Source organism: Pristiophorus japonicus, chromosome 22, assembly GCF_044704955.1.
Source record: "Pristiophorus japonicus isolate sPriJap1 chromosome 22, sPriJap1.hap1, whole genome shotgun sequence".
NCBI classification, from domain to species: domain Eukaryota; kingdom Metazoa; phylum Chordata; class Chondrichthyes; family Pristiophoridae; genus Pristiophorus; species Pristiophorus japonicus.
Genome location: NC_091998.1, coordinates 11301435 through 11327282, shown reverse-complemented (window position 1 = coordinate 11327282; position 25848 = coordinate 11301435). Strand labels below are relative to the sequence as shown.

The window sequence follows — 25848 nt, the reverse complement described above, 5'->3', positions numbered from 1 at the left end:
CTCTTTCCTCCTTCAAGACGCTCCAAAAAACCCACCTTTTTGTCACCTGCGCTAATTTCTACTTATGCGGCTCGGTGTCAAATTTTTATCGCATAATATCCCTGTGAAGCGCCTTGGGACGTTTCACTACGTTAAAGGCGCTATATAAATACAAGTTGTTGTTCATTCCTTGGGGGGCTGAGGGAAGCAGATATTTGCATCGAAACACAGCCTAAAAAAAGCCTAAACCTAAATGGGACGCTGACTAGGTGTGTTGTGCTGTGCGGTGAGCGTTTCACCAGGACACATCACTTGTGCTGTCTGTAGTCCCTGATCCAGTCTCTTAGTAATTCTTAATCGATCACATTGAAGCCTATCCCCTCCATCCCCCCCCCCCCAAAAAACCAAGAGCTTTAATGCATGCATCTGTGAGCAAGATCCACGGCGTGGCCCTGGACAACGGACCATTTTCCATACCTCGGGAGCCTCTTATCAACAAGAGCAGACATTGACGACGAGATTCAACACCGCCCCCAGTGCGCCAGTGCAACCTTCGGCCGCCTGAGGAAAAGTGTGTTTGAAGACCAGGTCCTCAAATATGCCACCAAGCTCTCATGGTCTACAGGGCTGTAGTAATACCCGCCCTCCTGTATGGCTCAGAGACATGGACCATGTGCAGTAGACACCTCAAGTCGCTGGAGAAATACCACCAAAGATGTCTCCGCAAGATTCCCTGGGAGGACGGACGCATCAACATTAGCGTCCTTGACCAGGCCAACAACCCCAGCCACTGAAGCACTGACCACACTTGATCAGCTCCGCTGGGTGGGCCACATTGTTCACATTGCCAGACACGAGACTCCCAAAGCAAGCGCTCTACTCGCTCACAGCAAACGAGCCAAAGGTGGGCAGCGTAAATGTTACAAGGACACCCTCAAAGCCTCCCTGATAAAGTGCAACATCCCCACTGACACCTGGGAGTCCCTGGCCAAAGACCGCCCTAAGTGGTGGAAGTGCATCTGGGAGGGCGCTGAGCACCTCGAGTCTCATCGCTGAGAGCATGCAGAAACCAAACGCAGGCAGCGGAAAGAGCGTGTAGCAAGGAAATCAAGGAGAGTATCTTATTAAAAACCAATGCGTATAAGGTGGCCAAGGTTAGTGGGAAACTAGAAGATTGGGAAAATTTTAAATGACAGCAAAGAATGACTAAGAAAGCAATAAAGAAAGGAAAAATAGATTACGAAAGTAAACTTGCGCAAAACATAAAAACAGATAGTAAAAGCTTTTACCGATATATAAAACGGAAGAGAGTGACTAAAGTAAATGTTGGTCCCTTAGAAGATGAGAAGGGGGATTTAATAATGGGAAATGTGGAAATGGCTGAGACCTTAAACAATTATTTTGCTTCGGTCTTCACAGTGAAAGACACATAAACCATGCCAAAAATTGCTGGTCACAGGAATGTGGGAAGGGAGGACCTTGAGACAATCACTATCACTAGGGGGGGTAGTGCTGGACAGGCTAGTGGGACTCAAGGTAGACAAGTCCCCTGGTCCTGATGAAATACATCCCAGGGTATTAAAAGAGATGGTGGAAGTTATAGCAGATGCATTCGTTATAATCTACCAAAATTCTCTGGACTCTGGGGAGGTACCAGCGGATTGGAAAGCAGCTAATGTAAAGCCTCTGTTTAAAAAAAGGGGGCAGACAAAAGACAGGTAACTATAGGCCGGTTAGTTTAATATCTGTAGTGGGGAAAATGCTTGAAGCTATCATTAAGGAAGAAATAGTGGGACATCTAGATTGGAATAGTGCAATCAAGCAGACGCAACATGGATTCATGAAGGGGAAATCATGTTTAACTAATTTACTGGAATTCTTTGAGGATATAACGAGCATGGTGGATAGAGGTGTACCGATGGATGTGGTGTATTTAGATTTCCAAAAGGCATTCGATAAGGTGCCACACAAAAGGTTACTGCAGAAGATAAAGGTGCGCGGAGTCAAAGGAAATGTATTAGCATGGATCGAAAATTGGCTGGGTAACAGAAAGCAGCGAGTCAGGATAAATGGGTCCTTTTCGGGTTGGAAATCAGTGGTTAGTGGTGTGCCACAGGGATCGGTGCTGGGACCACAACTGTTTACAATATACATAGATGACCTGGAAGAGGGGACAGAGTGTCGTGTAACAAAATTTGCAGATGACACAAAGATTAGTGGGAAAGCGGGTTGTGTAGAGGACACAGAGAGGCTGCAAAGAGATTTAGGTACGTTAAGCGAATGGGCTAAGGTTTGGCAGATGGAATACAATGTCGAAAAATGTGAGGTCATCCACCTTGGGGAAAAAAAACAGTAAAAGGGAATATTATTTGAATGGGGAGAAATTACAACATGCTGCGGTGCAGAGGAACCTGGGGGTCCTTGTGCATGAAACTCTTTTTGGAGTTCATCTGCAAAACAGAAAACATTAAACCATGCCACCCGACCTGGGTGACACACCAGACATTTACAAGGTCCTTTTTTTGAATCCCAAAAAGTTAGTTTGCAGGTGCAGCAGGTAATCAGGAAGGCGAATGGAATGTTGGCCTTCATTGCGAGAGGAATGGAGTACAAAAGCAGGGAGGTCCTGCTGCAACTGTACAGGGTATTGGTGAGGCTGCACCTGGAGTGCTGCGTGCAGTTTTGGTCACCTTACTTAAGGAAGGATATACTAGCCTTGGATGGGGTACAGAGACGATTCACGAGGCTGATTCCGGAGATGGGGGGGTTACCTTATGATGATAGATTGAGTAGACTGGGTCTTTACTCATTGGAGTTCAGAAGGATGAGGGGTGATCTTATAGAAACATTTAAAATCATGAAAGGGATAAACAAGATAGAGGCAGAGAGGTTGTTTCCACTGGTCGGGGAGACTAGAACTAGGGGGCACAGCCTCAAAATACGGGGGAGCCAATTTAAAACCGAGTTGAGCAGGAATTTCTTCTCCCAGAGGGTTGTGAATCTGTGGAATTCTCTGCCCGAGGAAGCAATTGAGGCTAGCTCATTGAATGTATTCAAATTGCAGAAGGATAGATTTTTAACCAATAAGGGAATAAAGGATTACGGGGAGCGGGCGGGTAAGTGGAGCTGAGTCCACGGACAGATCAGCCATGATCTTGTTGAATGGCGGAGCAGGCTCGAGGGGCTAGATGGCCTACTCCTGTTCCTAATTCTTATGTTCTTATAAACCAATCCCACCCACCCTTCCCCTCAAAGACCCACCTGTGATGGGGACTCTGGCTCTCGTATTGGACTGTTCAGCCACCTAAGGACTCATTTTAAGGGGCAGCAAGTCTTCCTCGATTCCAAAGGACTGCTTATGAGTTCACAAGACTAAATAAAACCCCAGCCAGTTGGGTTCAGGGGATGAGGCAGGTAGTTGTCAGCCTGGTGGATGAACTAGTAATGTGTAGTGCGGTTGTTAAACCTTCGCTAATAAACCATCTAGTTCTTAATAGCAATGTGTTGCTATGAATTCTTAAGCAAAGAACCCATGAAGCAAATACATTACATAAGCAGAAGGGTTAAATTCTAGCGCAGGGTGAAATTTAATCCTGTTGTATAAAAAAACATTAAAAGACTTACCAGCTATTGTAGCTTTGCAGCAGTTGTGGTTATTGATGTTAATAAGGGTTCAGTCTAGCAGAAGCCTCTGCAGCACTGGGATATGTTAGAATTTTCCAGAAGGCTTATTATTTTGAGTTACAAGCTGTTAGAGTTTTTTTCTTTTTGTAAAAAAAAAAATTGATTTTCTTTCCTGCAAAATATAGGGCAGAGTTTCTGTTTTGGTGATAAATTTGTTTGAAAATGTCAAATGGTTTCAACTCACTGGAGCAGTTAATTGTACACACTGTGGAAAGTTCTCGGCGTCATCTTTTAAGTTATTTTGTCCTCCCCACAACCCCCTTGCCAGTTTTCCCTGAACAACATTTCTCGTTTATGAGAGTGACTTGGAACGACAGCGCCCGTTCCTTCACCGTCGCTGGCTCAAAACCCTGGAACTCCCTCCCTAACAGCACTGTGGGAGCACCTTCACCACACGGACTGCAGCGGTTCAAGAAGGCGGCTCACCACCACCTTCTCGAGGGGCAATTAGGGATGGGCAATAAATGCCGGCCTTGCCGGCAACCCCCACGTTGCGTGAACACATTTTTAAAATGCCCCATTCCCAGGTATCGGCCAGTGTTACTGTTGAGATGCTTGCATAAGATGCATGATGCAGGTGACGGGCTTAATGGTGTGACAATTTTATGGTCACTCTCAGGATGTTCTTCCCCGCCCCCTGTGCTCGCTGACCTAAATGGACTCCCGATCCAGCAATGCCTCAAATTTAACATTCACATCCATGTTTTCAAATCTCTCCGTGGCCTCGCCCCTCCCTATCTCCCGAATCCCCTCCAGCCCCACAACCCTCCGAGATGTCGGCACTCCTCCAATTCTGGCCTATTGCACAACCCCAATTCTCATCACTCCACCATTGGTGGCCGTGCTTCCAGCTACCAAAAGCCCAAGTGTATAGCCTTCCCTAAACCTCTCCACTTCTCTCTCTCTCTCTCTCTCTCCTTTAAGACACCTCTTAAAACCTGCTTTTTTTGATCAAGCTTTTTAGTTACCAATCCTAAAATCTCCTTTTGTGGCTTGGTGTCAAAGATTGTGCGCTAACACTCTTGTGAAGCACTTGGGACATTTTACTGCGTTTAAAGGTGCTATCTAAATGTAAGTTGTTGTTGACTTGAAGTGAAACATGTATGCATCTTGGGCATCTAGCGGTGAAATGTGACTTTGGCGGTAGCACTCTCCCAATTTTCTCTTCCATAGATTTTGAGGTGTAAAACGGTTTCCCAATTCGCCACGTCCCATTGTGTGCAACAGTGAAGTTCCCTCCTGAATACCAACATTTCCCAGTCTCTCACCATTTAAAAAAAATATTCTTTTCTATTTTTCCTACCAAAGTGGATAACTTCACATTTCTCCACGTTGTATTCCCTGTTCCACGTCCTTGCCCACTCACTTAGCCTGTCTATATCCCTTTGTATCCTCCTCACAACTTGTTTTTCCACCGAGCTTTGTATCGTCAGCAAACTCAATCCTCTCATCCACGTCATTAATATAGATTGTAAATAGCTGGGGCCCAAGCACTGATCATTGTGGCACCCCACTAGTTACGGCCTGCCGACCCGAAAATCACCCGTTTGTTTGTGTGCACTCTTTTCTGTCCATTAACCAACCCTCAATGCATGCAAGTATATTACCTCAATCCAATGAGCCCTAATTTTGTGCAATAACCTGTTGTGTGGTACCTTATCGAATGCATTTGAAAATCCAAATATACCACATCCACTGGTTCCCCCTTAGCTACCCCGCTTGTTTACAACCTCAAAAAAACCAGATTTGTCAAACCCGATTTCCCTTTCATAAATCTGTCTTGACACTGTTCAAACATATTCTGAATTTCTAAGTGCCCTGTAACGATGCCTCTAATAATAGATTCTAACACCTACTGCTGATGTCTATAGTTTCCTTTGTTCTCTGCTGCTGAAGCCCTCATCCATCCATGCCTTTGTTACCTCGAGGCTTGACTATTCCAACGCACTCCTGTCTGGCCTCCCACATTCTCCCCTACGTAAACTAGAGGTGATCCAAAACTCGACTGCCCAGTGTCCGAACTCGCACCAAGTCCCACTCATCCATCACCCCTGTGCTCGCTGACCTACATTGGTTTCCGGTTAAGCAACGCCTCGATTTCAAAATTCTCATCCTTGTTTTCAAATCCTTCCACAGCCTCGCCCCCTCCCTATCTCTGTAATCTCCTCCAGCCCCACAACCCCCCGAGATATCTGCGTTCCTCTAATTCTGCCCTCCTGAGCATCCCTGATTATAATCGCTTAACCATTGGTGGTCGTGCCTTCTGTTGCTTGGGCCCCAAGCTCTGGAACTCCCTGCCTAAACCTCTCCGCCTCTCTACCTCTCTTTCCTCCTTCAAGACGCCCCTTAAAACCTACATCTTTGACCAGCCTTTTGGTCACCTGCACTAATTTCTACTTATACGGCTCGGTGTCAATTTTTTTATCTCATAACACTCCTGTGAAGCGCCTTGGAACGTTTCACTATGTTAAAGGTGCTATATGTAGTGTAAATAGTTTACAGTTCAAAGGTAGGACTTTTTTTAGTCAGTGTGGAAACAGTTAAAGCGAGGCTACCTGTGTAATTCTTTTTTTAATTTGTAAAAAGCAGAGTAAGGCTTTGTGATCGATCCGGGATTCTCAGAAAATAAAGAGCTGTGGACATTTATTCCAGGAAGTGATTACTTGCCAGCAATCTAAAACAGGGGATCTGTTGATGTCAAATCACAAGTGAAGCTTAAACTGCTTAGAATAGTTACTTGAACGCCAAAATGAGATTACAACCGTGAACTTAATCCAGGGTATTTTTGTTAGTGATTTTTTGTGATCACAATGCGATGTCAGGAGGCCCGACAAAGGAACAGGCCGGGGCTCTTTTCTCTAGAAAAGGAAAAAGGAAGACTTGCATTTATATAGTGCCTTTTAAGACCACCGGACGTCTCAAAGCTCTTTACAACCAATGAAGTACTTCTGAAGGTGTAGTCACTGTTGTGAGAAGACTGAGGGGTGACCTGATGGTGATCATTTAAGATTATGAAAGGCTTTGATAGGGTAGACTTAGAGAAGATGTTTCCACTTGTGGGGGAAGCCCAAAACTAGGGGCCATAATTATAGGATAGTCATGAAAAATCCAATAAGGGGATATCGGGGCTGGCTGGCTGGGGCTGGGAGTGCAGCAGAGAGATCATGGGGGCGGGTGGATGGACGCGGTGGATCACGGGGTCAGGCCAACGATTGCGGGGGGTCGGCAGCGAGGATGGACTTCAATTTGTTCATGTCGGAGTTCTGCGCATGCGCCACCTAGTGGCCGGGAATGGATCTGGACAAGGGGTGTGTTTGGATAAGGGAGGTTCAACCTGTAGCTATGAATAAATCCAATAGGGAATTCAGGAGAAGCTTCTTCACCCAGAGAGTGATGAGAATGTGGAACTAGCTGCCACAGGGAGTGGTTGAGGCAAATAGCTTAGATGCATTCATGGAAAAGCTGGATCAGCACATGAGGGAGAAAGGAATAGAGGGATATTCAGATCGGGTTGGATGAAGAGAGGTGGGAGGAGGTTCATGTAGAGCATAAATGTTGGCACATACCAATTGGGCCGAATGGTTTGTTTCTGTGCTGTACGTTCTATGTGCAGTCCTTGCACTCTGACCCATGACAATTGCACCAGTATGGCCATTTCCATTTCCTACACAAACCATCATTATAGCCCGAGAATGCTTTTTGACACAAATTATAATCAGGTGGGCCCACACCTTCCAAGAACTGCAAGGAGATCAAACATAGAAACATAGAAAATAGGTGCAGGAGTAGGCCATTCGGCCCCTCGAGCCTGCTTGTTCACACACGATCCTTGCATCTCGAAGAAAGGAGACATTTTCATCCCGTTAGTCTCTAAGGTCAAAGGGACGTATCTAGCCTGTTTCACTTCCCATCCCACTCCCTCTATATAGGAAACCCTTGGAGGCCAGTTGATCCTGGAAAGGAACAACCCATGTGGGAAATTACAATCACTAACCTCCATTTGATGTCAGCTGTGGCTCAGTGGGTAGCACCCTCGCCTCTGAGTCAGAAGGTTGTGGGTTCAAGTCCCACTCAAGGGACTCGAGCACATAAATCTAGGCTGACTCTCCAGTACAGTGCTGAGGGAGTGCTGCACTGTCGGAGGGGGCCGTCTTTCGGATGAGATGTTAAACCGAGGACCCGTCTGCCCCCTCAGGAGGATGTAAAAGATCCCATGGCACTATTTCGAAGAAGAGCAGGGCAGTTATCCCTGATGTTCTGGCCAATATTTATTCCTCAATCAACATAACATAAAAAGCAGATTATCTGGTCTTATCACATTGCTGTTTGTGGGAGCTTGCTGTGCGCAAATTGGCTGCCACGTTTCTCACATGTGACTACACTCCAAAAGTACTTCATTGGCTGTAAAGCACTTTGAGATGTCCTTGGTCGTGAAAGGTGCTTTATAAATACAAGTCTTTTTGTTCTTTATTAAACCACTTGGTGCTAGCGGCCATCTTAAACTCGCAACGTACTGGCCTGCGGGTGCCACATAGCTTTGTCAGATTGGGGGCCCGAGAAAGCAAACTCGTACCTTCTCCGACCAGAACTGTTTTCACAATTTAAGTATGGTTGTAATCACATCTCCTGTGCAGTCCAGATGCCATTTCAGGCACTTAAAGAGCAAAGTGTAAGCACTTTTTCCAAGAATTGCCTCAGCCAAGAAAAGTCTTGAGTTGCGTTTAACCAAGTCCAGACTTCTCTGGTCTCTTGCAGCAGACAACTTGTCCGTTAGGTCAGTATTTCCATGTGGAGTTGTTTCTTGCTACTCATTGCAGCGTTACAGCCTGCAGCTGGAAGAAAGGAGCAGTGTGAAGGAAGACACACGATAAATCTCTCTATATATGTTCAAGTAGTCATATAAATTACTTCAAAGGCAGCATTTTGTTTTTCCGCACTGTGGACTTTCACAGCGCACAAGTGATTAAATTAGATTTAGTGTAAGATTTGTTTTTCATATTTTTGGCGAATTAACTGAAAGTGGAAACAGTTTAATGGTCTTGACTGACTGATAGGGTGCTTACAGTAGCTTCCCCCAGGCTAGATTGGGTTTTAAGACTCCTGGTTAAGCAACTCCTCGATACCCAAAATTCGCATCCATGTTTTCAAATCCCTCCATGGCCTCACCCCCTCCCTATCTCTGTAATCTCCAGCCCCACAAACCCCCCACCGAGGTGTCTGCGCTCCTAAGCATCCCTGATTATAATCGCTTAACCATCGGTGGCCGTGCCTTCTGTTGCCTGGGCCCTGAGCTCTGGAACTCCCTGCCTAAACCTCTCTGTCTCTCTGGAGGCAGATGGATGCTCTGATGGAGGCAATCTAGCTTTCCATGGAAGGATAAACTGGGAGGCACAACTGTCATCCCTTGCCTGCCCTTCTGTCTGTGATCGTTCTGAAATGTCTTTCCTTATTTCATCTTTTTGCCACATATCTCCAGGCCATTGGCCACCTGTGACCGAGAGAGAGAGAGCAGGCAGGGATTGAACCATTATCTAAGCTCTCTCTGTTGCCAGACTTTGATCCTCCACGCGTGACATAACGAGTAGAATTGAAGGGAAGCTCTTGTCTTTAGATGTGAAGCTTTTTATTTTGAAAAGGAATATATTTGCCAAAATTGTGCCTTAGAATTCGATTCTGTACAATTACAACAATTTGCATTTGTATAGTGCCTTCAGCATTGGAAACTGTCACAAGCTGCTTCGTAGAGGTCATAATCAGACAAAAATGGATGCTGAGCCAAAGGAGGAGATGCTGGGGGGCTGGGGGGGTGTCCCCAAAGATTTGGTCAAAGAGGTGGGTTTTAAGGAGTAGGTCGAGACATAGAGGGGTTTAGTTATGGAATTCCAGAGATTGGGTTCTGCACAGCTGAAGGTACGGCCATCAATGGAGAGGTGAAGGAAGTGGTCAGAGTTGGAGGAGCAGAGAGTTCAGGTGGTGATTGTAGGTTCCCGAGATGCAGAGGGGCAAGAACATGAGGGTTTCAGCATGAGGATGAGAATTTGAAATTGGGGATAGCAGGAGCTGAATGTCGGCCAGCGAGCACAGGGGGTGATGGGTGAACGGGACTTGGTGCGGGATAGGATGTAGGCAGCAGAGTTTTGGATGGGCTGAAGTTTACAGAGCAGAGTCGTTGTGAACCCGACCAGCAGAGTATTGGAATGGTCGAGTCCGGAGGTGACGAAGGCCTTTACGAGGGTTTCAGCCTCAGCTTAGCCTGGGCCAGAGACGGACAAAAAGCTTCCTGGAGATCACACTATTAGCTGTTTGGATGATAGCAAAGGTTGAGCAGAGTAATCAGAATTTAAGTCTAAGATCTGTGGAAATTAATATAGCATAGAGAAGAAGTTTCAACTTGATTTAATAAACCTGGTTCTAATGTGTGTTCTGAGGGTAGTTTTCTCTGCATTGATGTTCTGCCATTATATTAATAAATTGACGCATTTGCCTTGGTTTTGACAGCTGAGAGTGGTACATACACCTCTGCATTTTCTCCTCTGACATTCTCTGGGATGATGATGTGAGGATCTGCTGCACATATCTTTATTTATTGTATTGCAAACTTAATAATCAAACGAATGACATTCAGACAGTAGAACCCCAATGCAGGCAAGAATTAGACAGACTACTCAACGGAACTCCCGATATTTCTGCAGGTCAGAGGCTGGGTATTCTAGAGTGAGTGTCTCACCTCCTGACTTCCCCAAGCCGTTCCATCATCCACAAGGCACAAGTCAGGCATGTGGTAGAATACCATCCATTTGCCTGGATGAGTGCAGTTCCAACAACACTGAAGATGCTTGGCAGCATCCAGGACAAAGCAGCCCACTTAATTGGCAGCCCAACCCCCACCTTAAACATTCACTCCCTCCACCACCGGCGCACCGTGGCTGCAGTGTGCACCATCTACAAGATGCACTGCAGCAACTCGCCAAGGCTTCTTCGGCAGCACCTCCCAAACCTGCAACCTCTACCACCTAGAAGGACCAAGGCAGCAGGCGCATGGGAACACCATCACCTCCACGTTCCTCTCCAAGTCACACACCATCCCGACTTGGAAATATATCGGCCGTTCCTTCATCGTCGCTGGGCCAAAATTGTGGAACTCCCTCCCTAACAGCACTGTGGGAGCACCTTCACCACACGGACTGCAGCGGTTCAAAAAGGCGGCTCACCACCACCTTCTCAAGGGGCAATTAGGGATGGGAAATAAATGCCGGCCTTGCCAGCAATGCTCACATCCCGGAACCGAATAAAAAAAAATAAAAAAAATATGTGCCTCCTTTTTAAATTCGCCTCATAAACGAGCGGAAGAATGGGATGTCCCATCAGAAACTCTCAAAGAACATAACATAAGAACATAAGAATTGGGAACAGGAATCGGCCATCTAGCCCCTCGAGCCTGCTCCGCCATTCAATAAGATCATGGCTGATCTGGCCGTGGACTCCGCTCCACTTACCCGCCCGCTCCCCGTAACCCTTAATTCCCTTATTGGTTAAAAATCTATCTATCTATCTGTGATTTGAATACATTCAATGAGCTAGCCTCAACTGCTTCCTTGGGCAGAGAATTCCACAGATTCACAACCCTCTGGGAGAAGAAATTCCTTCTCAACTCGGTTTTAAATTGGCTCCCCCGTATTTTGAGGCTGTGCCGCCTAGTTCTAGTCTCCCCGACCAGTGGAAACAACCTCTCTGCCTCTATCCTGTTCATCCCTTTCATTATTTTAAATGTTTCTATAAGATCACCCCTCATCCTTCTGAACTCCAACAAGTAAAGACCAGTCGACCCAGTCTACTCAGCCTATCATCATAAGGTAACCCCCTCATCTCCGGAAACAGCCAAGTGAATCGTCTCTGTATCCCCTCCAAAGCTAGTATATCCTTCCTTAAGTAAGGTGACCAAAACTGCACGCAGTACTCTAGGTGCAGCCTCACCAATACCCTGTACAGTTGCAGCAGGACCTCCCTGCTTTTGTACTCCATCCCTCTCGCAATGAAGGCCAACATTCCATTCGCCTTCCTGATTTACCTGCTGCACCTGCAAACTAACTTTTTGGGATTCATGCACAAGGATCCCCAGGTCCCTCTGCACTGCAGCATGTTGTAATTTCTCCCCATTCAAATAATATTCCCTTTTACTGTTTTTTTTTCCAAGATGGATGACCCCACACTTTCCGACATTGTATTCCATCTGCCAAACCTGAGCCCATTCGCTTAACCTATCTAAATCTCTTTGCAGCCTCTCTGTCCTCTACACAACCCGCTTTCCCACTAATCTTTGTGGGAAAGATTAGTGGGAAGATTAGTGGGAAAGCGGGTTGTGTAGAGGACACAGAGAGGCTGCAAAGAGATTTAGATAGGTTAAGTGAATGGGCTCAGGTTTGGCAAATGGAATACAATGTCGGAAAATGTGAGGTCATCCACCTTGGGGGGAAAAAAAAACAGTAAAAGGGAATATTATTTGAATGGGGAGAAATTACAACATGCTGTGGTGCAGAGGGACCTGGGGGTCCTTGTGCATGAATCCCAAAAAGTTAGTTTGCAGGTGCAGCAGGTAATCAGGAAGGCGAATGGAATGTTGGCCTTCATTGCGAGAGGGATGGAGTACAAAAGCAGGGAGGTCCTGCTGCAACTGTATAGGGTATTGGTGAGGCTGCACCTGGAGTACTGTGTGCAGTTTTGGTCACCTTACTTAAGGAAGGATATACTAGCTTTGGAGGGGGTACAGAGACGATTCACTCGGCTGATTCCAGAGATGAGGGGGTTACCTTATGATGATAGATTGAGTAGACTGGGTCTTTACTCGTTGAAGTTCAGAAGGATGAGGGGTGATCTTATAGAAACATTTAAAATAATGAAAGGGGTCGTGAAAGGATCCTGTTACCTGAAATATTTGGGCTGGTTTCAAAACCTAGATGTAGCAAGTACCCCAAAATCAGAAACACACATGGCCCCAGATGCCTGGCTCAGAGTTTGAAAAAAAAGTTTCTCTGAACCCAGGAACGAGAGAGATTATCCTTCTTTACATTCCAAACACCCAATATCCTGAATGTATCTGTTATCCTAAGGGGTACTACATTAAGCGGATTACAGATTAGTTTCTTCTTTTTCAAATACATAAACTCCCCATTTACACAATCATTTTTAATTTTAGACCATAGCGACTATGGCCTCCAGTTTAGCAATGGCTGTCAATTTAAGGAGGCTTATGAGCAAATCCATTATGTACAATACTGGAATAATGCTTAATGACAAGCTGCAGTCCAGATACTCTGCACCCTCATCTGTGAAGCAATTAACCACACAAATGTCTCTGCTCGTTGGTTCACTAACATGGGGCCGTACTTTGCGGCCCCTACAGGTGCGTGTACGCGGTGTGCACGTGCCCATGAGGGACACGCAAGTTTTGGGTTTCTGCCCGCCAAGCGCGAAAACCCGGAACTTGCGATCTGTCAAGAATTTCCTTGACCGATCCAATGCATCCCCGGGGAAAGACCCTCCCCGGGCGGAAAGGTGGGCCAACATCTGCCCAGCGAATGCCCGTGAAATTCTTACGCTTGGTACCAGCATAGGGCGTAAGGCCTGCTTTTACGAGCGTGAGACTTTCAATCATTTATACATTTTTTTAAAAACCGGTACAATAAAAGTAAGTTTATTGTTCGCCCCTTCAAAACATTTCCATTTATTTTTCAAAAATGTTTATTTTTGTTTTAACTATTTAATTAAATGCATTTTAATTAATTTTAAATATGTGAGGTTTATTTTATTTATTTGGTGTGTAGAAGTATTTTGGGGGCATTCCCATTCATGCAATGGGGTTTCCATACATACGGAATCCACATAAGCACGAATGGGATTCCCTTCTTTCATTGGTCGGGCCGGTCCACGTGATCCCAGGGGGGATTGCGACCCGCCTGCCGGAGCAGGAAAATCTACCCCCCCCCCCCCCGTCTCCTACTATCTGAATTAGTCAAAGCTACTTCCAAGCATCATTTCAGCTTATCATCACCTGTCATATTGCTCGAGTAACTTCCAATTGCCAGCTTGATTCAGCTGGTAGCACTCTTACCTCGGAGTTATAATGTCGTGGGTTCAAGCCCCTCCTCTGCCCCATTCAGGAGTTGAGCGCATAATCTAGACTGACTGCTCAAGGCAGTATGGAGGGAGCAGTGTACTGTCGGAGGTGCTGTCTTTTTGCCAACACTGCCTATTACGATACTTTTTCACCCAGAGAATTGTGAACCTGTGGAATTCTCTACCCCAGAAAGTTGTTGGGGCCAGTTTGTTGGATATATTCAAAAGGGATTTAGATGTGGCCCTTCGAGCTAAAGGGATCAATGGGTATGGAGAGAAAGCAGGAATGGGGTACTGAAGTTGCATGATCAGCCATGATCATATTGAATGGTGGTGCAGGCTTGAAAGGGCGAATGGCTTACTCCTGCACCTATTTTCTATGTTTCTATGTCCATGATACACTTTGGAGAGCATCGAGGAGGTGTCCTGGCCAACATTCCACCTTCGAACCACCACCATCAAAAACACATGAATGCTTTTGTGGTTTGTGAGATCTTGCTGTAGGATCGGCTGGCATATTTGGCGGAATAACAACAGTGACTACACTTCTTCAAAAGTAATTAGTCAGGTTCGGAATTACTTTTGGTCAGCTGATGATGATCTGAAAGGCACTATATAAATGCAAGTTCCTTCTGTCCCAGTCAGCAACTGGCATTTCAAACCATTTCCATTCTCGGATTAAAAAAAAAATGAATAATATATAGTTAACAGATTAAACGATCTGCGTGATTATTGAACCCTGCAGAGACTGACCTGGAATGAACCTTAAGTAATCAGAGCAGTTTAATCTGCTGCGAGCATTTGCATTTTTTATGATTGGTCCCTGCAAAAAGTCCATCGCGGAGACTGCCCGTGTTATAAACTGCTCTTGCGCTATGTGTAACCGTTGCTAGCTACGTGCTGGCCCTCAACAGCTCCTTGTGGTAGGGCGTTCCACGTTCTTGCCACTCTTTGAGTAAAGATATTTCTCCTAAATTCCATCATTGATTTATTAGTGACTGTCTTATATTTATGGCCACTAGTTTTGGACTGCCCCACACAAGTGGAAACATCTTCTGTACATCGACCCTATCAAACCCGTAACCACCTCTAGCAGGTCACCCCATTCACTTTTCTAGAGAAAAGAGCCCGAGCCAGTTCAGCCTTTCCGGATAAGTATACCCACTCCGTTCTGGTAGCTGTCCTTGATGTACTTGCAGTGAGCTGGGAAGACAGGATAATCTCTTCATGAATGTAGGTGGTTTGTTGAAAATCCCCACTACACAGGCCTGGATCTGACAAATCACGTACAGGCCCGAATCACAATGTCACTAGTCCGGATATTTAAGCACAGGAAAAATACTCAAGTTTCTTCCAGCTTTCTAGACGACCTTTAAAAGGTTCTTTCCATGTTCCTGTCTTGCCATTCTCCCTTTTGTAATATTTTTATTTTCTATTTCCCTTTTTGCTGTTTACTTTTTTTTTTGTTTCACCCATTTTTTTTTTCTCCATGTGGCCTTGTTAATCTTTACACCAAAGAGCTGAAACACCCTGGAGCAGCTTCAATTCTCAATCCCAATCCAAATCTTGTGGTCTCCTGATGTATTTTCTGTTGTACCCGACCCAAGAACATTAGGTATCAGACCGAGGGGCCATTTGAATTCTTGCCTGATGCGGTTGAGGCGGGAAACGTGTTCAAGCAAGGAGCTTGCCATCTTAGTTTTGCTTCTCATTTACTCTTGTCAATTGCAGCATGTTAATCAGCATGGTCCCTCCTGCTGTGCGGCGCTCCCTCGGCACTGCCCCTCCGACCGAGTCTGTGTGTGTGGCCTCTCTTTGTGCTGTATTATTCAATGATTTCTGTTCATTCTCACACTTAAAAAGTTCCTTTGATATTTCAAGGTAGTTAACCACCCCCCCACCCCCCGGCCACGAGAATCTAGAATTTGTCCTGTTCTTCACTCCTCTGGCCTGATGCATGTGCAGCTGATGGGGCAGGTGACTTGCCCAAGTGTGACTCTACCTTTCATCCACCCCTCCGTCTTCCCACCCGTTGCAGCCCAGACTGGGAACTACGAAAGAAAGACTTGCATTTCTATGGCAACTTTCACGGCCACTGGACGTCCCAAAGCGCTTTCAAGCCGATGAAATACTTTTTGAAGCGTAGTTACTGTTGTAATGTGGGAAACGCGGCATAACAGATCACAAAGGTCTCCGGTTTGAAGGGCGGGGGGGGGGGAAATCAGCCGAGGCTCTGATTGCTGTCCTGTGATACCGCAATACAAGGTGCATGTTTATGGACAACAGCTGAGAAGAGGGTTGTGGTTGAAGCACATCGTGGTTGAATAGCCACTAGTCACTGCCTAGGCTCACATATACGCCAGTTCAGCTCAGTTGTTCCAACAGTCCGGTAGTTGCATGGTCACCATTAGTGACACTAGCTTTTTAAAATTCCAAATGTATTTAATGAACTGAATTTAAATTCCCCAGCTGCCGTGGTGGGATTTGAATTCACGTCTCCAGATCATTAATCCAGACCTGTGGATTACTGGTCCAGTGACACATAACCAGTGTGTTACCGTACCTCATTATGAGGTCTTAGATGGATTTGAATGGCAGCAAACAGACTACTTGCACCTGCATTAAGCGAGTAAACATTCCACTCCAAGGGTATGTTTTATTTTGTATTATTTGGCTGAACCTAGAATCATAAAATGGTTACAGCACAGAAGGCCATTCGGCCCCTCGAGCCCATTCTCGGCTAGTCCCGCTCCCCTGCCCTTTCCCCCGTAGCCCTGCAACTCCATTTCTTTCAGATACTTATCCACTTCCTGTTGGGCTTTATTACAAGAAGATTACCTGGAGTATTGTGCACAGTTTTGATCTCCTTACCTCAGGAAGGATATATTTACCTTCAATAAGGTTCATCAGACTGATTCCTGAGACAGAGCCCTGGTGAGACCACACCTGGAGTATTGTGCACAGTTTTGATCTCCTCACCTAAGGAAGGATATATTTACCTTCAGTAAGGTTCATCAGACTGATTCCTGAGATGGGGGATTGTCCTATGAGGAGAGATTGAGCAGATGAGGCCTATATTCAGTAGCGTTTAGAAGAATGGGAGGTGATCTCATTGAAACATACAAATTTCTTACAGGCCTTTGACGGGGTAGATGCAGGGAGGATGTTTCTCCTGGCTGGGGAGTCTAGAACCAGGGGTCACAGTCTCAGAATAAGGGGTCGGCCATTTCGGACTGAGATGAGGCGAAATCTCTTGACTCAGAGGGTGGTGAATCTTTGGAATTCTCTGCCCCAGAGGGCTGTGGAGGCTCAGTCGTTGAGTCTATTCAAGTCCGAGATTTTTGAATATTAAGGGAATCAAGGGATATGGGGAGCGGGCGGGAAAGTGGAGTTGAGGTCGATGATCAGCCGTGATCTTATTGAGTGGCGGAGCAGGCTCGAGGGGCCGAATGGCCGACTCCTGCTCCTAATTCTTGTGTCCCCTTTTTTGAATGATGATGAAAAACATTTTGGAAAATATGCTTGAAAAATGTTCACACAACACTTTGGGTCCGTTTGTTTAAAAAGTAGCCCAGCAGAAACATGCCGTCCGCCGCCCTTTTGTGGGCATTCTACTCTTCTCGTTGCTAGGCAAGAGCCCTGAAGGCTGTGACAACAGGCGAACTGAACTGTTGGAAGGAAACGAATCGTAAATCTCGCTCTGGTTTTTTTTTTTACTCTTGCAATGCCGTCCTGGCTGTGAGTGAACCACACAACAGCCTTACATCATCCTCTGCTGCACAGTGTGAGGCTCCCTCGTGAGAATCGTTCAAGGATTCAAGATAGGGTCATAAAAAAACAAAACAAGATTAAGATGAAAGATAAAACGAAGACTTTGTTTTTAAGTGCGCTAGGGAACAAAACACAGAACTGTGATATCAAAGGATCCAATCTCTCAGCGTGGAGAGAGAGGAACTATTGGAATTACTGCCTCAAATTCTCCCATAGTTTCCAAGACGCACCATAAATAGTCATTGAAGCAGCCACTGAAATTTCATAAATCATTCTGCTAACTCTGATGTCAATCTATTAAAGAAACGGAATTTATTTAAAGTTCAATCTCCTCCCTTCACATTCCTGTTAATGAATATAACTGTTCCTCTCCCGCTCGCCGACATGGAGCTTGTTGACAATATTAACAGGCCGAATGTTAAGTGCACCGATGGGACTGATGTTCCCTGGACCACACTTCAACAGAGGTGTTTAACCCGTTCAAAATAAACAGGCTAACCCCCGTCGGAGAGGGACTTCTTACAAACATCTTGCATGTTCGTCCACTAACATCAGCCGTAACTTTCCGTCTCATCTTTACCTCCTTTTGCTCGTGGGGGAGTCCAAAACTAGGGGCTATAAATACCAGATACAGGTTGAACCTCCATTATCCGGAACCCTCGGGACCTGGCCTGTTCTGAATAAGGGATTCCGGACGAGAGGTGGTCACGTTAAATTGGATGGTACAGGGGATTGAGCAAGGGGATATCGGGGCTGGCTGGCTTGGGGCTGGGAGTGCGGCAGAGAGATCATGGTAGGAGGGGGCGGGGGGGGGCTGAGCGGGGGGACGGGGGAGGGTGGCGGTGGATCGTGGGGTCAGGTTAGCGATTGCGGGAGTTGGCAGCGAAGAAGGACTTCAGTTTGTTCACATCGTAGTTCTGCGCACGCGCCACCCGGTGGCCGGGAATGATTCTGGACAAGGGGTGGTTCTGGATAAGGGAGTTCTGGATAAGGGAGGTTCAACCTGAAGTCATAGAAACATAGAAAATAGGTGCAGGAGTAGGCTGTCCGGCCCTTCGAGCCTGCACCACCATTCAATATGATCATGGCTGATCATGCAACTTCAGTACCCCATTCCTGCCTTCTCTCCATACCCCTTGATCCCTTTAGCTGTAAGAGCCACATCTAACTCCCTTTTGAATATATCTAATGAACTAGCCTCAACAACTTTCTGTGGTAGAGAATTCCACAGGTTCACAATTCACAATTCTCTCAGTAAATAAATCCAATCGGGAATTCAGGGGAAACTTCTTTACCCAGAGAGTGGTGAGAATGTGGAACTCGTTGCCACAGGGAGTGGTTGAGATGAATTGCCTCGATGCATTTAAGGGGAGACTAGACAAGCATATGAAGGGGATGGAGTGAGATGAAGAGGGCTCGTGGAACATAAAACACTGGCATGGACCTGTTGGGCCGAATGAGAACATAAGAACATAAGAAATAGGAGCAAGGAGGAGGTCATTCGGCCCCTCGAGCCTGCTCCGCCATTCAATAAGATCATGGCTGATCTTCTACCTCAACTCCACTGTCCTGCTCTAGCCCCATATCCCTTAATATCACTTAATATCTTAATTCCTCATTGGAATATCCAGGAATGGCCTGTTTCTGTGCTATGAATTCTCTGTAATTTTACTAGAGCTGGTGGGCATTGCTTTATCCTCGAAGGTTGTCGGTTTCATCAATAACGGTTACACCGGTTACTTGTCGACAAGGGTAAAAATCAGTTTGAACTTTTTTTGGGGGGAGTCACTACACTATGGCACTCTGAGTTGCATTTATACAGCAAATCTTCAGATCTCTTGAGATATCCTAAAGCAGATACAGCAAATTGGTTTGAAGTGTGATTACCGTTCTTATGTTGATCGACATGGCGAACAACAAGGTCCACCTCGATACTCCCACTCCAGGGACTTGAGCACATACTCTAGGCTGACACTCCAGTGCAGTACTGAGGGAGTGCCGCACTGTCGGAGGTGCCATTTTTCGGATGAGACGTTAAACCGAGGCCCCATCTGTCCCCTCAGGTGGATGTAAACGATCCCACGACACTATTTCGAAGAAGAGCAGGGGAGTTATTCCCAGTGTCCTGACCAATATTTATCCCTCAATTAGATGCAGGAAGAATGTTCCCGATGTTGGGGAAGTCCAGAACCAGGGATAAGGGGTAAGCCATTTAGGATTGAGATGAGGAGAAACTTCTTCACTCAGAGTTGAGAACCTGTGGAATTCTCTACCACAGAAAGTTGTTGAGGCCAGTTCGTTAGATATATCCAAAAGGAAGTTAGATGTGGCCCTTACGGCTAAAGGGATCAAGGGGGTATGGAGAGAAAGCAGGAATGGGGTACTGAAGTTGCATGATCAGCCATGATTTTATTGAGTGGTGGTGCAGGCTCGAAGGGCCGAATGGCCTACTCCTGCACGTACTTTCTATGTTTCTTTCTATGTTTCAATCAACATCACAAGCAACACATAATCTGGTCATTGTCACATTGCTGCTTGTGACAGCTTTTTGTGAGCCACGTTTCCCACATTACAACAGTGACTACACTTCAAAATACTTCATTGGCTGTACTTTTGGGACATTCTGAGATTGTGAAAGTTGCTAAATAAATGCACATCTTTATTTCGTTATAGACACAATGAGATGAATAACCAGTTCGGCTGTTTTTGGTTCTGTTGGATGAGAGAGCAATGTTGGACAAGGCGCCTGGGGTGTCTCGAGTTCTCCCCGGTGTCCTGGGGCCATCCTTTATCCTTCAATCGACATCACTAAAACAGATTATCTGCTCAGTATCACATTGCTGTTTGTGGGAGCTTGCTGAGCGCAAAATGGCTTCCAAATTTCCATATTCCAACAGCGACTGCACTCCAAAAGTACTTCATTGGCTGTAAAGCTGAGACGTCCGGTGGTCGTGAAAGGCAATATGCAAACGCTAGTCCATTTTTTTCCCCTTTATTGGAGCAGGTCGGCAGTGAGTTGAAACGCACCTGATTAAGGAACACTGGGCCGTGTCTTCATTCCTGCCCCGGATCCATGCCGATTGCCAGGAAACAGTCACTTCCATTGTTTCTTGTAATCAACCTTGATCTGAGAGCAATTTGTGTGTGCGGGGTAGCAGATAATGAATAATAAATTCTCATCTTGAAGCATGCCTCTATAAATACAAAGACAGCTGAAGGGTTTCTGCTGATTCGTTCATCAAAATATGGAGCGTACATAATGTTCAGTGAAATGATTTTGTCAAGTCAAACTTCAATTCTTCGTGAATTGTTGAGACATGATTGAGGATTGAAACACTATTTTACATTGGCCTTGAGAGTAATCAGTAACACTGCCGCTGAAAAATACGTCTCGCGTGAGACGCTCTCCTGAGAGAGACCAGGTCAGAATAAGCTGAGGAGTTGGTGATCTTTCTGCAGATGCTTGATTAATATAGTGTTGCTGATGTAGGCCAGATAATTGCTTAGGAATGCTGCAGAGGCAATCGAAACTGTGTGGGAGGGATGACTTCCAATGCACACAGCCAGGTATAATCACCGTGTTCCTCTGATTACTGCTTTCACTCTTCAACGTCTGCATTTTTTTTGTTTTTAATTTGTAGGGTCACCGGCGGAGAACTCTTTGAAGACATTGTGGCCAGGGAATACTACAGTGAAGCAGATGCAAGGTAGGCAGCCCGACAAGTATTCCAGGTTCGATACTGGCTTTCCCCCCCCGCACCGAGCAGCTTTGTTAGTGCTGCTAACTGACCAGGGAACGAAGACATTCTCGCGGCATTATCGATCTTCAGAAGCCCGGGGAAATGTCCAACGTACTGGTTCAGGGCAAGTTACAAAGATTGGCTCAGCTTTCAGGCTCGTTGTCGCGTGCTTCATCCCAACGTTTCTCCGACCTGAATGAAACCCAGGAGCCAGTGAGCAGTTTGCTGTTGCAGTTAGGTGTTGGCGGATACGATATTTTGTTATCTTCACGTTTTTCATTATAGCGAGGCTGAGTTTATTTAGACCCATGCATTGACAGTGATCATGGAAGGTAAGATCTGGACCAAATTAGAACATTGAGAACATAAGAAATAGGAGCAGGAGTCGGCCATTCAGCCCCTCGACCCTGCTCCGCCATTCAATAAGATCATGGCTGATCTGATCCTGGCCTCAACTCCACTTCCCCGCCCGCTCCCCATAACCCTTGACTCCCTTATCGTTCAAAAAATTCTGACTGCCTCAGTTGTGTTTGCTGTGAAGACCATGCAGAGTTTGGTTTAGGTAAAGGTTGTCAGTTTTTTGTGCCTGTGTTTGCTTGCTTGTTGTGAAGCAGGTCAAAGGGCGTGAAGGAAATAGAAAGGGCACATTAGGCCCAACAAGCCTGCCCATTTTCCCAGAAATAGACCCCCCCTTCCCTCTCACGCCACCCCCCGCCCAACCTACCTGTCTTCTCCGGTTTCTCTTTCCAAAAACACAACTTGAAGTCATTGACACCATTTCAGGATAAGGGTGTGATACAACTAAGCACACAGCTCACAACATGGCTGCCGAATAAGAACTGTGCTGAGAGCATGGCTTTATTGTTATTACACCAGTAGTCCACTAGAGGGCTCTACAACAATGGGGTCAGCCATTTAGGACTGAGATGAGGGGAAGTTTCTTCACTCCGAGGGTGGTGACCCTTTGGAATGCTCTACCCCAGAGGGCTGTGGAGGCTCAGTCGTTGAGTATATTCAAGGCTGAGATCGATAGATTTTTGGACTCTAAGGGAATCGAGGGATATGGGGATTAGGTGGGAAATTAGAGTTGAGGTAGAAGATCTGCCATGATCTTACTGAATGACGGAGCAGGCTCAAGGGGCCGAATGGCCGACTCCGGCTCCAATTCTTCTTCTTTACTTCAGTGACCCTCACCACTCTGTAATGCACAACTCTGTCACTCTATGGTTGAAAAATGTTCTGTCCTTAAATATTTTCTTATATCAGTGTGATGGGCACCCCTGCGCATAGCTTCAATCATAAGAGGTGGCATGGAGTTAGGGATGTGAATAAAGGCTTATGTAAAGAGATGGGAGAACTGCCACCTAGTCAAGATGATGCAGTGTTTATTTGGGTCAGTTTACATTATTTACCAAAAGTTATTACGGGCCATCTAGGCTGAGAGAAAGGAGCGACTTTCCCTCCTTTTGAAAAGATAATTCTTATTCCTTAAAAGTCCATAGTAATAACGAAGCGTATTATGAACATATTGATCACAAGGTAGGACAAAGGTAAAGGAATATTGATTGCACTTAAGTGACTGGTGACATTTAGTGAGACACAAGCTGAAGACAGCAGGCCATGTTTCAGGAGATTCCTGCAACCCCAGGACTAACCTTCCAGTGAGATGTCATTGGATTGGAACAGTTTCCGATTAGCCAGGATTGCTGTCGGCCTATCGAAGGGGCCGTAACTGTGACATGACGTGCGAAGGCAGTTGGCTTTGGTTTGCTCTTCTATCTCCGTGCCGCAAACTGTGCCCCGCACGCAGGACATTACAAAGTAATTGCAGTCACCATGGTGCCCTTGAACCAGGGCGTCCGATTTGGTTGGGCTGCACTGCTGCCCAGAATGAATTGGGGGTTATCTGTCGAATCCTGTTTGCAGCATCTTATCACACGACAGATATCACAGGTCAAGGTGTCAAAGGTACAAACATAAAGAGAAACCGTCGTTTCCCATTGGCTGACCTGATGTAATACTGCAGGGGATCAGCTAGCAGAAGGAAAAGCCAACCCCATCTCCGAGAAGTCAGTCAGGTTCCCTTCGGGCTGACCGACTGGGACCCGCCACATCGCAACCCATTTAAAAAATTCGTTCCTGGGATGTCATCATCATCGGCAGTCCCGCGAAATCGAGGAAGACTTGCTTCCACTCTCAAAGTGAGTTCTCAGGTGGCTGTACAGTCCAATACGGGAATTACAGTCTCTGTCACAGGTGGGGCAGACAGTTGTTGAAGGAAAGGGTGGGTGGGGAGTCTGGTTTGCCGCACGCTCCTTCCGCTGCCCGCGCTTGGTTTCTGCATGCTCTCGGCGACAAGTCTCGAGGTGCTCAGCGCCCTCCTGGATGCTCTTCCTCCACATTGGGCGGTCTTGGGCCAGGGATTCCCAGGTGCCGGTGGGGATGTTGCATTTTATCAAGGAGGCTTTGAGGGTGCCCGTGAAACGTTTCCTCTGCCCACCTTGGGCTCGCTTGCCATGTAGGAGTTCCAAGTAGAGCGCTTGCTTTGGGAGTCTTGTGTCAGGCATGCGAACAATGTGGCCCGCCCAGCGGAGCTGGTCGAGTGTGGTCCAATGCTTCGATGCTGGGGATGTTGGCCTGATCGAGGACTCTAACGTTGGTGTGTCTGTCCTCTCGGGATTTGCAGGATCTTGCGGAAACATCGTTGTTGGTATTTCTCCAGCGACTTGAGGTGTCTACTGTACATGGTCCACGTCTCTGAGCCATACAGGAGGGCGGGTATCACTTGCAGCTCTGTAGATCCTGAGCTTGGTGGCAGATTTGAGGGCCTGATCTTCGAACACTCTTTTCCTGGGATGTGGGCGTCGCTGACCAGACCAGCATCTATTGGCCATACCTTGAGAAGGTGGTGGTGAGCCGCTTTCCTGAAGCACTGCAGTCTGTGTGGTGAAGGCCCAGACTGTTATGTATGTGATATGTCCTTACTATGCAGTATAAATGCACACGAGGCCCATACTTGAAAGAAGATCACTCTGTGACCAGTTACCTCTATTACCAAGACCTCAAGTGATGAAGGTGGGTGGAGCTTCCCCTTTTATACCTGAAAGTCCAGGTTAGGAGTGTCTCCCACAAGTTCACCCCTTGTGGTCAATGTTCTCAAGGTGTACAACTTAGGTCAGCTTATACATGGGTTACAATGATAGTTGAATACATGACAGTATGTTAACTGGATTTTACCTGCCACCAGAGGGCGCGACTGTCGGAGTCCTAATGGTCACTAGCAGACACATGCAAGCTGTGTATATAATGTTAACAGCCATGTTGAGTCCTCACTTTGAGAATAAATAAACTGGAGTAAGGTCATGCCTGAACTAGCTCCCTGTACTTAGCCTCATGGTGTTATTCAATACTTAACATCCACAGTGTAGAGAAGGAACCTGTTGGCTCCGGACGTGTGTCCTTGATTAAATTGCAAATGTTGCCATCACACTGGACAGGCAAGAGCCGGGGCGATTTTAACTGACTACCTGCCAGGTTTCTGCTGAGTGAGCAGGGTTAAAATCGCTCCCTTTGTGTTTCAATGTATGTGATTAAAACAAACAACCTGATTATCAGAAAAGAGAAACATCAGGTGTCACGGTTAAAAACCCATAATTTATAACCAGTATCTTTTTAAACCCAGCACGTCTGTGTAATATGCTAGGTTGCAATCATTTTGCAAACCCATTAGTAATTTACCCATTTCAGACAATTGGCAAAAGAAACGTGGGAGAGAAGAGTTTTTTTTTACGCAGCGAGTTACGATCTGGAATGTGCTGCTGAAAGGGCGGTGGGAGCATATTCAAATGTAACCTTCAAAAAGGAATTGGATAAATACTTGAAGGAAATATTTGTAGAGCAGGGGGAGTGGGACTAATCGGATCGCTCTTTCAGGCACGATGAGCCGAATGAACACCACCTTCGCTGTACCATTCTACCGATAGTTGACAATTACACGTTGGGCAAAATAACATCTTGGGTCGGGGTTGCAAGTTCCGGCTCATTTGGCCTCTTCAGAACGTCATCAAGTTTCCAAGGGATAATATTCCTAGTCACCACGATCTCCAGACGCAAAACAAGATGGTGGCAAGGGGGCGGGCAATCCCTTCCGTTACTGCTCAAGCGTGCCACCTGGTGGGCCAACCAAGAAACGACACCCACAGCCTTCTCGGCGATGTACCCGGGCTGGGCCTTCTCATCGACTCGTTGCCATGGTTTTTTTGAGGGAAGAATTGGACAATATAATTTCAATATAATTTCTACGGCGAGGGCAGAATTTAGTGAGGACACCAAAATGCACAGCGCACTGCCGTGTTTTTTTTAATAGATATAATCCTCTTTAAAAGCACAAATAGAATTAAGATACACATGGCGGAACAGGCTCGAGGGGCTGAATGGCCTCCTGCTGTTCCTATGGTGATACTGTAAGAATGAATTGTGTAATTCTACCACATTTTACAAAATGTTGGGTCAGTAAAACTTTAAATAGTAATTACGTTTTTTTTTTATAAAAAACAAATGT

At 46.1% G+C, this 25848-nt stretch overlaps 1 protein-coding gene across 6 annotated transcripts in view; it reads left to right on the top strand.

The window, feature by feature from the left end:
- The window catches only part of camk2g2 (calcium/calmodulin-dependent protein kinase (CaM kinase) II gamma 2), a 369535-nt gene that overhangs the window by 221625 nt on the left and 122062 nt on the right, over positions 1-25848 (top strand). For all 6 annotated transcript variants that reach the window (XM_070865617.1, XM_070865616.1, XM_070865618.1 and 3 more), the window contains exon 5: positions 21189-21254. In XM_070865617.1, the coding sequence (XP_070721718.1) occupies positions 21189-21254 (66 nt within the window). The remainder of the gene's footprint in view (positions 1-21188; positions 21255-25848) is intronic.